This window comes from Zalophus californianus, chromosome X (assembly GCF_009762305.2).
Source record: "Zalophus californianus isolate mZalCal1 chromosome X, mZalCal1.pri.v2, whole genome shotgun sequence".
NCBI lineage: Eukaryota > Metazoa > Chordata > Mammalia > Carnivora > Otariidae > Zalophus > Zalophus californianus.
Genome location: NC_045612.1, coordinates 93455143 through 93472420, shown reverse-complemented (window position 1 = coordinate 93472420; position 17278 = coordinate 93455143). Strand labels below are relative to the sequence as shown.

The window sequence follows — 17278 nt, the reverse complement described above, 5'->3', positions numbered from 1 at the left end:
GCTTTCTCCAAGATTTCTGAACAGGCATTAGAGATTTGATTTCCCATTGCTCCTTTCTTTCCTCCTCCCAACATCAGGGCAGCCCCACTTATAATTTATACATTGGACTTTCAAATGGAACTTTTGCTTGAAGAATTTTTTGCTGTTATATTTAAAAACAAAAACAAACTTTGAAAAACAAATGTATGTTACCACAGAGGACATTTCATATTGTATCTGTAAATTAGAGGTAGCAGGGTTAGGTAGGACTAGGTGCTAGAAACCCTCCTGAAGCTCTGCAATTCTATTAAAATAACAAAAACCGGGGCGCCTGTGTGGCTCAGTCGTTAACCTTTGGCTCAGGTCATGATCCCAGGGTCCTGGGATGGAGCCCCATATCGGGCTCCCTGCTCAGCGGGGAGCCTGCTTCTCCCTCTCCTACTCCCTCTGCTTGTGTTCCCTCTCTCGCTGTCTCTGTCAAATAAATAAAATCTTTAAAAAGTGTCTTTAAAAAAATAAATAACAAAATAAAATAACAAAAACCCTGGGATTGAGATCCCAAAATGCTTGAAGTAATGAGGGAACGCATTGACATGAAATACCTGCACCTTACTCCATAACTGGGCGTGGAGCCATCATTATGTTAGCTAGAAATTCTGTGCTAATTCAGAATAAAGTGAGGTGTTCTCTTTTTCTGTCATTCACAGACAGATCAGGCAGACAGGGTAGGTGGAGGAATTTTAAAAGAAATACAGAGTTAACAGAAGAGACGGTAGCTGTAATGAAATTCACCTTTGTCTTAATAACCAACATTCACAAAACTAAAAAGAGCATCACCGAATAATTGATAAGCATCCTGCTAAATATTGACAGAAAAAGTTTAAATAATACATAGGTTATTCTGTTTAATGCAGCCAGGTACTGAGTTATGCGTATTTGACCATCAGAAAGCATTAAAATTTAAGGAATTTTGAAATGGTTATCTGTAAAAGTCGCTTGGAGACTACCTCATTTTCCAATGATGCCATAGAAGCAGAATGGTAAAACTCAACCCATTAAACATAGCTTTGCAATGGCTGGTTTCAAAGACCAAACTGTTTAAGTTCAGGAAACAAATCTTTTATTCAGTTTAGGCCCAGTCACCTAGCCGAGTTCCTGGCACATTGTAGGCATCCAATATGTGCTTGTTAAATGAATGAATACCTAGAATTTTTTTTTTTTTACTACAAGATAAAATTAAGTTTGGTAAAAAATAAGAACTGACATCTTTCTAACTGTAGTTAAAATATAATTGTGATAGATGGATTATTATGACATATACTGGTTGCCTTTCATGATAAAAATTATGTAGATCTAATTGCTCATTTTTTATGTTTTCCAAGATTTTTATTGAAGGATGGCCAACTGTGGCTATGTGCTCCTCAGGCAAAACAGATATGGAAATGCTTAGCAGAGAATGCAGTTTACCTTTGTGATCGTGAAGCCTGCTTTAAGTGGTATTCCAAGTTGATGGGGGATGAACCAGACTTGGATCCTGATATTAATAAAGACTTCTTTGAAAGTAATGTGCTTCAGCTTGATCCTTCCCTGTTAACTGAGAATGGAATGAAATGTTTTGAGCGATTCTTCAAAGCTGTGAATTGTCGAGAAGGAAAACTAGTAGCAAAAAGGAGAGCATATATGATGGATGATTTGGAGTTAATAGGATTAGACTACCTTTGGAGGGTAAGTGAAAAGTAGGAACTTATAGACGTTCTTTCTGATGAAATTTTTCAAATAGCAAAGGGCTACAATTTTGCATATAAATTATATGTGTATGCTGCTCTGATGCTTGTCCCAGAAGGTAGTGATAGTTCATCTTTATCTTATTGGGTCATTTGTCATTAGGTTTTTTTTCTTCTCTCCCTTCCCCCGCTCCCGTCACTGATGATCCTTTCGTCTTGGCTTAGAATCTGTCCTTCCAGATGTGTTTAGAAATACACTGACCATACAGATTTTTCATGCCTCCCCATGGAAGTTACTGTTCTTCCTAAAACAGGACAGAGGAAAAGACTATTTAGAATGGACTGCAAATGTATACTTTAATGGCAGTGTTTTAACTTAGCATGTTTTTAAACACCTGAGGGAGTAAAATATTACCATCTGTTAAATTTTTCCACCTTTTTAGTATTTATATATATATATATGTTCTTTGAGATCAGTTTTTTGTTTTTAGATACTACATACAAATGAAATCATACAGTATTTGTCTTTCCCTAAATTTGTTTTACTTAGCATAATGCCCTCAAGGTCTTTCCATGTTGTGGCAATACAGTATTAATGTATTAATTCTACCTTTAAAAATCTGACCTGTTCACAGCAGTTTATATTGTTTTTTGGATATATTTTTCTGCAAACCATGGACTGTTTACTGTGTCATTCGATTATTCAAACAGCCAGAACCCTTTTTAAAAATAAAAATTTATACAGTACTCCAAAATGTAAAACTAGTTGGAGAAGAGAGATCCTATTGTTTTGTTTTTTTTTTCTTTGGGTTTTTGTTTTTTCTGCTCATTCTCCCTGTACTTCCCAGCCTTCCCCCTTCCCAAGCCTACATAGGGGTCAGCCTTAAAACACTTCTTCAACCCCCTAGAGTTCTGCACATAGTTTGAAGACCACCAGTATAATTAGATGAGTGATGAAGATCTATAGAAATGGAGGGGAACATACTGTAGCTCTTTGTGCTAAACAGTATTTCATTTATATTTTGTTTCTTTTTAAGTAACTTGAATTCCTCCTTCAGTGTCTTACAACTTGGTTACCAAGGTGTTAATTTGTGGGGTTAATACTGGTCAAAGCATATTTTGTTCTTAGTAATATGTGCCTTCCATTCTTAGATTGCTTTATTCAAACAGTTGAGTTTTGCATTTTATTACTGTTTTTCGGTCTGTTTTTTTCCACTTAATTTTACTTGATTTACTTGAATATCAAGTAAATATACCCTCGAATTATTATTGAGTAATGTGTTGAAAATAACAGAGGATATGGTTTGAATTGAAATGTCCAGCTAAAATACTCATGAAAGTTGTTTATACTTGAATCTTTTGAACCTAGGTCGTGATTCAAAGTAATGACGATATTGCCAGCAGAGCTATAGATCTCCTTAAAGAGATATATACAAACCTTGGTCCGAGGCTGCAGGTCAATCAGGTAAGGATTGACATCCACTAAAACTTCGATAAATTAGAATTCTGATTAAAGAACTCTTCGCTGATAAGAATTTTTTCTTCGGTTCTGAATTAACTAAATTGTTTTGTTTCAACTCCCATTAAAAATACACCTAAAAGGGATGTCTGGGTGGCTCAGTCAGTTGAGTGTCCGACTTTTGATCTCAGGTCAGGTCTTGACCTCAGGGTCATGAGTTCAAGCCCTACATTGCTCCCTGTTGAGTGTGGATCCTGCTTTAAAAATAGTATTTATCTAATATATTTGGTCTCTCTTTCCATTATATAAAATGTTATCTAAATGAATCTTGTCTTGATAATTACATGAAGTGATTATTTTGAATATAATTATGGCATGAGATTTTAACTGAATTTCTTTTGATTCTACCACATACTCCGAAGTTCATTTTTTTAATATCGAGTTCATACTTCTTAAGGTACATAACTCTAGCTTCCTTTGACAAAACATAGTATGTTTTATTGTCAGTGTAGATTTTGGTTAAATAATTGAGAGCTATCTTTAATTAGTTGTTGCCATCTTTAATTGAATTAATGTTTTTAAGTGTATTTGTTTTTTTTTTTTTTTTTACATTTTAAAGCATCTTGGACTGTCTTTATTTGGCCCATTATTTGTAGGTGGTAATCCATGAAGACTTCATTCAGTCTTGCTTTGATCGTTTGAAAGCCTCTTATGACACGTTGTGTGTTTTGGATGGTGACAAAGACAGTATTAATTGTGCAAGGCAGGAAGCTGTTCGAATGGTTCGAGTATTAACTGTGTTAAGAGAGTACATAAATGAATGTGACAGTGATTATCACGAGGAAAGAACAATTCTACCTATGTCAAGGTTTGTGAATAACTGATCTGCTAATTAATTAATTGGTGTTTTCCTAGACCTTTTTTTCCCAGGATCTAGTTTTTGTTTGTTGTTGTTTTGGTAGGGCATTAAGTCTAGTTTTCTCTTTGTATTCCTTTTTTTTTTTTGGCCATGATTTTAGTACCTGTTAAGTTGCCAAGGATGATAATAAGTTTATTTTGATGCCATTCATTTATACAGTTAATTGCATAGTAAGATTGGAGAATAATTGGAAAACTCTTAAAATAAGTTGCTTTTGACAGGTAGCTGATATAGCAAGAAATACTTCCAAAAGGCCTACTAACATTTCTGTTAAGTTCGTCTCACCATTGAGTAATTCAAATAGTATTTATAATTTAGAGATGTTTATAGAAGGAATGCTATCAGTATTTATTTTAGAAGAGTTCTCATTGCTAACCATGAAATTATATAAAGTTGCTTCTTGAATATAATTTTTAGTTGTTGTATCTTATTACCTATGAGAAGATGTTATCAGGGGCGCCTGGGTGGCTCAGTGAGTTAAGCATCTGCCTTTGGCTCAGGTCATGATCTCAGGGTCCTGAGGTCGAGCCCCGTTTTGGGCTCCCTGCTCAGCAGGGAGTCTGCTTCTCCCTTTGGCTCTCTCCCCATCCCCCACTCTTGCTCTCTCGCTCACTTGCGCTCTCTCTCCTCTCAAATAAATAAAATTTTAAAAAAGATATTAACAAATATTATTTGGGGTGTGAAGTTTGATATTAACAATTTTTCAGAAAAAATTCACATCTTTGCATTTTTGTTAATATTCTCAAGCTAAAGTTTATCTTTCACTTTTAAAAATAGTCTTAGTGAGTTGCACTTTTATGGCATTAAAATAAGTGTTAACTCAGGTCTCTGATTAATTTCTTATAACTAGTCATCTCATTTTCTGCAAGCATAGGTACAAGAATAACAGTGGGAAATGATTGTTGTATTTTCAAGATCACTTAAAATATTTGAAATTAAAAGACAATAAGTTTTTATTTTCAAGATCCTAAAAATAATAAGTATCCTTAACTCACTTTCTCTTGTTTAATAAGAAAATATTCAATATTAAATTCCTATGTTTATTTTCTTTACAAGAAGATACGAAATTCTAACTAGGATTTTTTTTCTCCCCCCCTCCCCTTCCTCAGAGCTTTCCGTGGTAAACACCTCTCTTTTATAGTTCGATTTCCAAACCAGGGCAGACAAGTTGATGACTTGGACGTATGGTCTCATACAAATGATACGATCGGTTCAGTAAGACGATATATTCTCAATCGTATTAAAGCCAATGTAGCTCATACAAAAATCGAGCTCTTTGTGGGCGGTGAACTGATAGATCCTGCAGACGACAGAAAGTTGATTGGACAATTAAACTTAAAAGATAAATCAGTAAGTATCTGTAATTACCAAACTTTACAAGAAGGTCAAACCTGGGGCACCTGGCTGGCTTAGCTGGTTAAGCATCTGCCTTCGGCTCAGGTCATGATCTCAGGGTCCTGGGATCGAGCCCCACATCAGCTCCCTGCTTAACGGGAAGTCTGCTTCTCCCTCTCCCTGCTTGTGCTCTCTCTCTGTCTCTGTCAAATAAATAAAATGTTCTTTAAAAAAAAGAAGAAAGTCAAACCTATTTTTCATTTGACTAGTTAACAATTTATTTAGTAAATATTAATTGAGCACCTGTTATGTGTGAGGCTCTTTATTAGGTATATGGATTATAACACTAAGACTGGCATTATGGTACTTAAAATATAGTAGAAGTTTTGTAAAAATAAAACTCTTTGGTTGTTAGGCAGCACCTACTAATTGTATTTCTAGAAGTATTGCCTATAGTTTTTTTGTTTGTTGGTATGTTACTAACTTCTGTTCTGCATATTTTTCCTTGACTTCGATACTAACTTTGTATGTTATTTTCAGCTAATTACAGCCAAACTTACACAAATAAGTTCCAATATGCCTTCAAGCCCTGATAGTTCTTCTGATTCCTCAACTGGGTCTCCTGGAAACCATGGTAATCATTACAGTGATGGTCCCAATCCAGAAGTGGAAAGCTGTTTACCTGGGGTGGTGAGTAGATGGTTTTGAGCTACTATATGCAGGGCATTATAGAAATACAGTTTGAGAATAAAGAAATACAGTTTGACCTCATATTGACCACCTGCCCCTCCCTTATCCTCCCCCCACCCCACCCCGGGGGTGAGGTAGAAAATTCATGTATATCTTTTATTTTTTTTTATTTTTTTTCCATGTATATCTTTTAACTCCCCAAAACTTAACTACTCATAGCCTAGTGTTAACCAAATGCCTTACTAATAACATAACCAGTTGATGAACACATATTTTGTATGTTGTGTGTATACTTATGTATTTTTACTGTATTATATATTGTATGTATAATATACTGTATTTATTTTTATAATAAAGCTACAGAAAAGAAAATGTTAAAATCATAAGGAAGGAAAAATACATTTATAGTACTGTCTTGTGCTTGTGGGAAAAAATATGTGTGTAAGTGAACCTGTGCAGTTCAAACCCGTGTTGTTGAAGGGCCAGCTGTATATAGACTAGTTCTTTTTTCTTGAGAAGTGTACAATTTAATGTGGCAAAATATCAATTAACTGTATAGTTAACCATCAACTTCAGATTAGATCTGAAAGGTGATTTGTAACTTGGTTGAAATTTAAAACATTTCCCTTTAGATACAGTATTTTTAGGTTTCATAAAATTAATCTATTATACAGCTGAATTAAAACTCTTAAAATATATAAACTTAGAAAAATATCACTGTATCTTATATTCGTACCACGGAAATGAATCCTTTCTTCACAACTGTTTCTGTAGGAAAATGTCTGCAATCTTTCTCAAGTTTTCCTTAACATATCTAGTATCTAAAGAAACAGTTATTCCTCCTTCCTTTACCCTCTCCTTCCACCCCTCCCCAAAGGAATTTTAATGGCTGCGATAATAACCAGCCACTCCAGTGTCAGAAGAATTGGCTCCTTACAACATTGGATTAGGAATTTAACTATTTGCAGGCATGACAGCTTTTGGCATATATGGAGTCTAACTTGTACGTATGAGAGAAATAATTTAACAAAATAATAAAAGAGCTGTCACACAGAAATTATTGGAGATAGCTTGGATAATATATTCAGTCTACATCATGAAGGATTTCTACAGGTGGAATGATGGTTAAGACAGGCCATTTTAGAGTAGAAATGACACAAAAGTGTGGAAATTACTTATTTGGCTGTTTTTTTTGGGGGGGCGTGTAATTTATAGGTAAGTGGTTTGTATATTTTGTATTCTAGATAATGTCACTGCATCCCAGATACATCTCTTTCCTTTGGCAAGTTGCAGACTTAGGTAGCAGCCTAAATATGCCTCCTCTTAGAGATGGAGCAAGAGTACTTATGAAACTTATGCCACCAGGTAAGAATTTTTTTATGTGTATAATGCTCATAAAATATACGCTGGACAATAACAGGGTATATTAACAAATTATCTATCTAGATGGAATATCCTTTGTTATATAGACCACATCAGGAGTTGGCAAACTACAGAGCACAGGCCACATTCAGCCCACTGCCTGATTTTGTACAGTCCAGGAGCCAAGGATGGTTTTTACATTCTTAAATTGGGGGGAAGAGGGATATCAAGAGAATAATATTTTGTGGTTCATGAAAATTACATGAAACTTATATTTTCATGTCCTAAACAAACTTATTACCGTGTGGCCATGCTCATTCATTTACATTTACTAACTGTGGCTACTTTTGTTTTTAAAACAGGAGAGCTCAGTGGTTGTGGCTGACCACCCTATGGTCTGCAAAACCTTAAATATTTATCTGACCTCTGCACCGTATTATGGGCCATGTGTCATCTGTCGCACTGTTTCTTTTTTTATTCCTTAGAAACAAACACTAACGTGCAGCTTTTTTCTTGTATATGTATAACATAACTGTAAATAATAAACTCATACAACTGTGTCTTTGTCAGTTTTAGATACCTACTGAGTTTCTATCGTAGAGATGAAAACTTAAGTCTTATTCTCACATTCTCCCCATTTTTGCTTAAATTCGTAATCTAAAATTGATGCTAAAATGTAAATTTACATTTCAAGAGTCTGAAAAGTAGTTTGCCTGGATTACTGACAACTTTTTTTACTGGATTTAATACCACCTTTTCGTTTTCTTCATTTTCTGTACACCTATCACTAATTCATCCCATAGATCTTCCAATAACTTCTCAAAATAATTTCCCATTGTTATTTGCATTATATGATCTGTCAGGTTTCACTGTTTTCTGGAGCCTTTCTGCCTCTCATCTGTTGCTCTTTGCCTTCTATACAGCTACTGTTGTGGGACTTCTTTCTTCACCTTTTCCATGGCAGGGGGTCCCTATTCTCAGGTTCTGTGTCTTGGGCCTTTCTTGAAATTTTTTCTCCCCCCCCGCCCCGCCACAAGGATGTCCTCCTTACCCTGCTTGGGCTATAATACCCTAGACTAGGAGCCCTTTCACATACAGTTTAAACAGCACTAATAAAAATAATTTGGATCGGGCGCCTGGGTAGCTCAGTTGGTTAAGCGACTGCCTTCGGCTCAGGTCATGATCCTGGAGTCCCGGGATCGAGTCCCACATCGGGCTCTCTGCTCAGCAGGGAGTCTGCTTCTCCCTCTGACCCTCTTCTCTCTCGTGCTCTCTATCTCTCATTCTCTCTCAAATAAATAAATCTTTAAAAAAATAAATAATTTGGATCTTCAGAGAGAACTTGAACAGCCCACCAGGTAGTTGAACGTGGTTGAAGGCTGCCTTAGCAGATAATAAAAAGACATGAGACCAATAGAAAGTGCTGACTTGGTAATGCTGAGATAACACGGGGACATGGAGCTCCGAGACAGATGGGCTGCAATTAAAGTGGGCCCAGAACAAACACCCAGAGTCCTGAAAGGCTGGGAGTGCACCTCTCAGGATAAGCTCTGTCTGTGTGCAGGTGCTCACTTTTCATTTTTCCTAAGAAGTTAAAAGGGCTTCTTCCTGTACAGCTGCCAGGCCACAGGATTTTTGTTTGGTTGGTTTTGGTTTTTGTTGTTTTTGAAAGTTGCACTTCTTCTGTTATACTGGCACCTTCCACATTATACTTACACCCTTTTATTTGCCTTTTGAATATGAGCTAATTGGGGTTTTAGAAACATGTGTGACAACTTAGTAGACTGTACTTACTTCCCTGAAGTCTAATACTGATAGGTGCTTTCTTTTCTTTTGTTTCCTGCTTGTCTCTCGTTTTTGGAGAGTACCTTTTTTCCTATTATAAACGTATTTTGGGGGCGCCTGGGTGGCTCAATTGTTAAGCGTCTGCCTTCGGCTCAGGTCATGATCCCAGTGTCCTGGGATCGAGCCCCACATCAGGCTCCCTGCTTGGCGGGAAGCCTGCTTCTCCCTCTCCCACTCCCTGTGCTGTGTTCCCTCTCTTGCTGTGTCTCTTTCTGTCAAATAAATAAATAAAATCTTAAAATAAATCTTAAAATAAATACATACATACATACATGCTTATTTTCGGGACGCCTGGGTGGCTCAGTCGGTTAGGCATCTCCTCCAGCTCAGGTCGTGATCCTGGGGTCCTGGGATCAGATCAAATCCCGCATTGGGCTCCCTGCTCAATGGAGAATCTGCTGCTCCCTCTGCCTGTTGCTCCCCCTGCTTGTGCTTTCCTCCCCCCTTCAAAATAAGTAAGTAAAATCTTTTTTTAAAAAATAAAAACTTACTTTCTTATTAAATAATTTCAAACTTAACAAAGAACAGTACGATCTCATTTACCCTTCCCCAGATTCAATAGTTCTTACTTAACGTTTTGCTATATTTGTTACATGATTCTGTGGTAAGATTTTTTTTTCCTAACCTTTGGAGAACAAGTTGTAGATACCCTGTCTTTTTATCCCTAAATACCTATTGCTTTCTAAGAACAAGGACATTCTCTTCAAATTACCACGGTATTAATCAAAATTAGAAAATACAGCATTGGGGCGCCTGGGTGGCTCAGTCCTTAAGCGTCTGCCTTCGGCTCAGGTTATGAGCCCAGGGTCCTGGGATCAAGCCCCACATCAGGCTCCCTGCTCAGCGGGAAGTCTGCTTCTCCATGTCCCACTCCCCCTGCTTGTGTTCCTCTCTTGCTGTGTCTCTGTCAAATAAAATCTTTCAAAAGAAAAAGTACAGCACTGATAAATTAATTTATAGAACTTACATTTACTAATTATCTCCATAATGAACCTTAAAACTGTTTTCTTGTTGAGAGTCCAATTCACCTTCTTTACATTGCATGATTCATGTGGTATCTTTAATCTGGAACGGTTCCTCAGTCTTTGACTTTTATGACTCTGATGGTTTTGAAAAGTGCACAGATCAGTTGTGGTGTTAAATGTGTCTCCTTAGCTTTTGTCTGTTTCCTGATGTTATATACAGGTTGTACTTTTTTTTTTTTTTCCAGAATACCACTTATGTGATGCTCTTTCTCAGAGCATTATACCAGGAGGCACATGTCAGTTTGTCCTTCATTGGTGATACTATCCTGGATCACATAATTGATGTCTGCCAGATTTCTCCTCTGCAAAGTTACTTTTCCTTTTTTGGAGAGACGTTTTGAGACCCTGTAACTCTTTCCTCATCAAACTTTTACTTACTGATTTTACCATTCGTTGTGATTATTGCTTGAATCCATTTTTTCTGTAATGGTTGCAAAATGGTGATTTTATTTAACTTGATCATTCTACATTTACTGGTTGGCAACCCTATTTGTGATGTGTTATATGGCACAAGATGTTTAAAGCTCATCTAGTACTTTTATCCTAGCCCTAGAATCAGCCATTACTCCTTTCAGTGAGAGGTTATTTAGAAACCAGAAACTTACTAGTACTGGGGTGTCTTGTTTCCAGGCCTTTTCATTAAACTGAGGAAGTAATACACATCTATATCAATTTCTGTATCTGTCTCTGTTAGAAAAAACAAACATGGGTTCATACTGGTACTACTACAGCTTCTTCGTCTTTCTCAGTTTGATATTTTTATCTATAAATTAGTGGGAAATCTGCTTCCCAACTTCATTGATTTATTGTTGGTGCGGGGTGGGGGGGGTGACTTGCTTCTTATGCAGACTTCAGCCACTCTTGTTAGGTCTTTGATTCATCTCTACTTTCCCAAGTACCTATTGTTTTCATATCCTTAGCTTTTCTAGGATTCAGTGGGGCATTAACTTAATAAGTAGCCTCTCCCCCACCCCCTCCACCCTCTTAACTAACCCCACAGGTGCTTCTTGGTTCATCTAAGCCAGCTGTCTTCCATCCCCTCTATACCTTCGGGAATTGGCTTACATCTTTCTAGTGTTTCTTCATCTCCTATTTGTCCCTTTGAGTTTATAATATTTTATAATAAGTTATTCTCATTGTAGTGGGGTTTGTGGGTGCGTTGCTGATAAATAACAGTTCAATAATTGGCCCAGATAATTTTTAAGACTGTGTTTCCATTATCTCCTTTTTCTAAAGCAAACACCATATTGGCATTTCCCATCTTGTTTTCTGTTTAATGTGGGACAGAATCAGTTCAGGTATTTCTCTCAACCATTTAATTTAATCCTTATCCTTTACCTGTTGTACTGTTTAGAATTTGTATTGTTTTATTTACTGGTGTTTGAGTAACAGTTGTTTTTGCTTTATGCAGAGTCTACCTTCACAACATAATTTAAAACACAAACCCACTTCAGAATCACTGATCTTGTGATTTGAGTATAATGCCACTACATGGTGGGAGTGAGCTTTTGCCAGAAGTTCAGGCAGGAAACCTAAAAGTGCTTTTTTCATATTTTATGTGATGAAAGTATAGTACCTAAATTTGAAATAGCCAACATTGAAAAAGCCAGTAGTGATCATATTACAGTAGACACATCACAGGCTTTGGACTCAAATGGACTTGAGTGAACTCAGGTTCTGATTCTAGTTGTTATTCCATGCCTTAGACATGTTTTCTTAATTTTTCAGAACTTCCTTATCTATAAAACTGGGCTAATAACTATTTCATGGAATTGCAGGGATTACAAGGGTAATTCATTCATACGTCTATGGAAAACCCCAGCCTAATGACTGGTATTTAATGAATATTCAACAAATGTTAACCTCCTCCCTGTCACTGTGGTTGCCTCATGCATGCACACACACATACACATTCATTATCTCTCTCCCTCCTTCCCTCCTCTAAGAAAGGAAGCAGGGACTCTAAGGAATTCTGTTTCTGGCTGTGTTACTTTTGGGTAATCATTTAATGTTTGTGCATGCTTGCATATATTTTAAACTGGGAGAAAACCAAGATGGAATGAGTAGCTTTTTTTTTTTTTTTCTAGTCATTGACTTTACCCTCTCTTAGTTCTTTCTGAACCTGCCTGAAGTCAGGTGCCTCTATTATGAGTTGCTGTTAAACTTGGAACATCTCCAATCTTCTCTGTAGGTAATTTAATCTCTTGTAATTTAGACTGTGCTCTCTGTGTGCACCAGGAAAACAGATTCTTCTTGATACTGCGTGATTAAAACGTATACTGCTTTACCAAGCAGACTGAGTTGCTTTTCCTCTTCAGCGCTTCCACTTTTTTAAAGATTTTATTTATTTGAGAGAGCGCAGGAGTGGGGGCGGAGCAGAGGGAGAGGGAGAAGCAGACTCTCCGCCGAGTGGGGAGCCCAATGCACAGTTCAGTCCCAGGACCCTGCGGTCATGACAGCCTAAAGCAGACGCCCAATCGACTAAGCCACCCAGGTGCCCCTACTTAGAATATTTTTAAACCAATAAGACATTCTCAAATACAGCCTATGAATTGGTTGGTTTTTAGAGAATAATTTGGTGTTGTATGTTAGAAGTCTTGGACCTTGGTGGTTCTTTCTGCTTGCAGGATTTTTTCCTGATGAAATAAATAATTGCAAAGATTAGCTGTTAGGATCTTCAGTATAAAAAAATACTGGGAAAAAACCCTAAATGCCCAATGATAGAGATTAAACTGGTAAAATGACATAATGTCATTTTAATCACCAATTAAAAATAATACAGGGGATGAATATTTAATGACCTGAGAAGCTGTTCACAAATATTTGATTATAAGAACTCAATATTTTAGTTACATTATCTGTCACTGTCCCTTCAGAATAGGGAAAACCAATTTTAATACAAACTGAAGATTTTGTTTTTAAGATTTTTTTATTTTGTTTTTAATCTTTATACCCAATGTTGGGGCTCGAACTCACAACCCCAAAATGAAGAGTCACGTGCTCCACCAACTGAGTCAGCCAGGCATCCCACAAACTGAAGATTTTTTGATAAGATAAAATTAGCTTGCCGTACGGAAATTATAGTAATTTTCAGTTATCTTTATTCTTAATAAAAGCTTTTAATTTTTTTAAAGCAATCTTATTTATCAAGTGGTATTTTAATCAGTGCATTTACCTTGGAAATAATTTGATAATAGTACTACCTAAAGTTGATTGACTATTCTTAAGTTTGAATGTTTAGTAACTAATGCTAAGTTGTATCATGGGGTTTGTTGTTTTTAAACTCTTCACTGTGATTTAAAAGAAAGGTGGGGGTGCCTGGGTGGCTCAGTCGGTTAGGCGTCCAGCTCTTGATTTTGGCTCAGTCATGATACCGAGTTCCACATGGGGCTCCACACTCAGCAGAGTCTGCTTGAGATTCTCTGGCCACCCCCCCACCCCCCAATAAATGAAATCTTTAAAAAAGAAAGTAACAAACAAGCAAACTAGTGTTCTAATACCATGGGAGGGGGAAACCCTGTGCTTACTTTGAGGTAAATATTAATCACTATAGGTTTCTCCTACTCAAAAGTAGAGTGTTGCTATGAAACCTTTTGTAAGCCAAAATGGTGTAAAGCAAAGAAGCAGTTACCATTAGTTTATATGGAAAATTTTTTGAGTGTTCCCACACCCAAAAAGTAACCTCTTAGGCTTTTCTGATACCTTAGGACAAATCTTGTTGTAATGGCTGCACAAAATAAGAAAAACACAGATGCTCACAGAGGCAGTCTGAAACTCTGGTGGGCTGTTGCTGAGTGTTATTCCCAGGGAAGGAGCTTTGCGGGGCTACTTAACGCTGCTTAGGGTGCACACTGCCTCTTAAACAGCTTTCTGCAAAACAAACACTGGATTCTGTTTTTGCCTCTTTTCATAAAAGTGATCATCCTCTTTGGATTTCTTGTGGCTAATGAAAACAGGTGCTAATGCAGGTCTTTCATGACGGTCTGCCTATATTCCTTTTTTTTTTCTTCGCCATCTTTCCTTTTAAAATTCAGTTTCTAAGGTACCACTAAGCTCTTTTCATTAAAATAAAACAGTTAATGCATAGTGTCATGAAGGTGAACAATAGAGAAGTTGGAAGGAAGAGCTTCTAATTTTTTCTCTTCTGTTATTTTCAATAAGAATAACTTCTTTTTGGGGGCGCCTGGGTGGCTCAGTTGTTAAGTGTCTGTCTTCGGCTCAGGTCATGATCCCAGGGTTCTGGGATCGAGCCCCACATCAGGCTCCCTGCTCCTCCCTCTCCCACTCCCCCTGCTTGTGTTCCCTCTCTCGCTGTCTCTCTCTCTGTCAAAAAATAAATAAAATCTTTAAAAAAAAAACCTCATTTGAAATACTTGAACCCAGTGGCCTTTAAAAAAAAAAAAGACTTCTTTTTGAAGTGTACTGTATTTTTTAGGTTTCTAGTGGCTGTGGAGGCACGTTGATTTGAGGTCTCTGACTAGGTGAATACTGTCTCCTTCATGTTTGGGTTGACTGATTAGGAAGTACTGGTTGGTTGTGATTTCTTTTTTCTTTTTTTTTTTTAATGTTATGTTAATCACCATACATTACATCATTAGTTTTTGATGTAGTGTTCCATGATTCATTATTTGCATATATCTTTTTTTTTTAAATCCAGATCCGGCTATTTTTCATGACGTATGAGCCTCTAACTCAATTGATAGACCATATTGAAGTAGTCTTCAAAGTATCAAAAGTGAAATACTATGAATGCATGGATTATGTTGTGTTTTAGACTGTGTCTCCTGTTTTCTTACAGATAGCACAACAATAGAAAAATTAAGAGCTATTTGTTTAGACCACGCCAAACTTGGAGAAAGCAGCCTTAGTCCATCTCTTGACTCGCTTTTCTTTGGTCCTTCAGCCTCACAAGTGCTATACCTAACAGAGGTTGGTTTTTTCCCTTTTGAATTTATTTCATGTTCTTTGAACTTGACCTTTTTTTATATGATAATGTGAAGAACATGGATAAAATTTATAATTGAAATTTTTTTAAATGGTCAAGAATTTCTTAGCAATGATGATAGGGAAAATAAAAGTTCTCTTTTTAAACCCTTTTAATACGGTCTTTTTCTTTTTTCCAGGTAGTCTATGCCTTGTTAATGCCTGCTGGTGCACCTCTGGCTGATGATTCCTCTGATTTTCAATTTCACTTCTTGAAAAGTGGTGGCCTACCCCTTGTCCTGAGCATGCTAACCAGAAATAACTTCCTACCAAATGCAGATATGGAAACTCGAAGGGGTGCTTACCTCAATGCTCTTAAAATAGCCAAACTGTTGCTAACTGCCATTGGCTATGGCCATGTTCGAGCTGTAGCAGAAGCTTGTCAGCCAGGTGTAGAAGGCGTGAATCCCATGACATCGGTAATACACTTTTTAAAAATGTCTTATTTATATTAATGGTAATTTTTTAAAGTTTGATTTCAGAGTTGATTCAGAATGTTTCAAATTCCCTTCCAGTGGTATCTTATTTCAGAGGTTTTTCGTCTATTAAATTCGTGTGAAAAGTGAAAATGCTTTTTACTGGCTGTACTCTTAAGAGGACAATTGCTCCCTACTCCTTTAAATCCTGTTTGGCTTTCAGTTATTTTAAACCTGATAAAAACTCCATATGAATCTCTTATTAACTTGTACCTGGCAGATACATGAAGATACAGGTGGTAATAGGAAAGTTGTAATTGACTTTAGCCTGCTACCAATCTCTCTTCCCACCTTGATAGGCTTAACCTCCAGTTCTGAGCTTATTCCGCCAACTCTGGACTCTGTCTTCGCTTTGGTGGCATCCTTAATCCATCTCACCAAAAGTTCTCAAGACATGCCATAATTCAGTGTCTACTTACGAGAGGTCAAACTATACACTTAATTCTGACTAAAATTTGAGGTTTTCTATATTCATCACAAGTGATGGTTTACTAAGTTTACCAATAGAAGATAAAAGCTTCGGGAATATACATTCTATTTTTTATAAGTGGCTTAGGTCTTAATCAGGGAATTGGGAGTGTTGATTAGATATGTGATACATTAAATATGTGATATGGAATACCGCATATATTGTCATAATAGCAAATGTCAATAGCTGTGACTGAAATGCCTTAATGTTTCTCCTTTTCAAAGAAGAAAATGATGAGCAGGGGAAATGGGAGCAGGTTCTGCCCAGAAGCACACATGTAAGAGGCGTGGAGTAATTCATTGAGTCTTTAGATAGAGTTGGAATCATCACTTCAGTTTATCACTTATGTCTGCAAGTTACACTGTGGCCACATGTAGAGACACAAGTTGAATTGATCTAGAATGGGTATTTGCAGAGGGACATGTAGCACCTTGTTGCACAAGGAAAAGTAGAGACCCACATTGTTGGCAATATGGACTGCTTTTTGTGTAAGTCATCGCAGTTCTCCAGTGTATATATATGGAACAGAGGTCATTTTGAGCTAGTGGTGATGGGTGGGGAGCAAGTGGTTGGGTCTGGTTCTGTACAAATTACTTACTTCAAGCAAAATGGTGGTTTTTTTCAGGTCAACCAAGTTACTCATGATCAAGCCGTGGTGCTACAAAGTGCCCTTCAGAGCATTCCTAATCCATCATCAGAATGCATGCTTAGAAATGTGTCCATTCGTCTTGCTCAGCAAATATCTGATGAGGTTAGTATTAAACTTTTTAAGCTGTGAAATCCTGCAAGGTCTGGTTCTGTGTTTGACCTCTATTTAAGTAATTCTTACCACGATTTAAGGCTGAATTTTCCTAAGGCCCATTCACTCTAATCACTCTCTCAGTCTAGAGTTCCCTTAACATGAATTTTATCTAATATTAACGTTAGTACTTTCCATTTTGAATCATCTTTTTGTACAGTAAACAGCGTCCTTTAAAAGTATATAATTCAGTCTTCACAAATGCAGGTATGT

The 17278-nt window shown here is 36.9% G+C and overlaps 1 protein-coding gene across 6 annotated transcripts in view; it reads left to right on the top strand.

Annotated features, from left to right (window-relative positions):
- Positions 1-17278, top strand: part of USP9X (ubiquitin specific peptidase 9 X-linked) — a 157773-nt gene that overhangs the window by 96249 nt on the left and 44246 nt on the right. For all 6 annotated transcript variants that reach the window (XM_027607493.2, XM_027607494.2, XM_027607495.2 and 3 more), the window contains exons 16-24: positions 1362-1704; positions 3073-3168; positions 3819-4030; positions 5191-5431; positions 5957-6106; positions 7351-7471; positions 15137-15267; positions 15462-15740; positions 16892-17017. In XM_027607493.2, the coding sequence (XP_027463294.1) occupies positions 1362-1704; positions 3073-3168; positions 3819-4030; positions 5191-5431; positions 5957-6106; positions 7351-7471; positions 15137-15267; positions 15462-15740; positions 16892-17017 (1699 nt within the window). The remainder of the gene's footprint in view (positions 1-1361; positions 1705-3072; positions 3169-3818; positions 4031-5190; positions 5432-5956; positions 6107-7350; positions 7472-15136; positions 15268-15461; positions 15741-16891; positions 17018-17278) is intronic.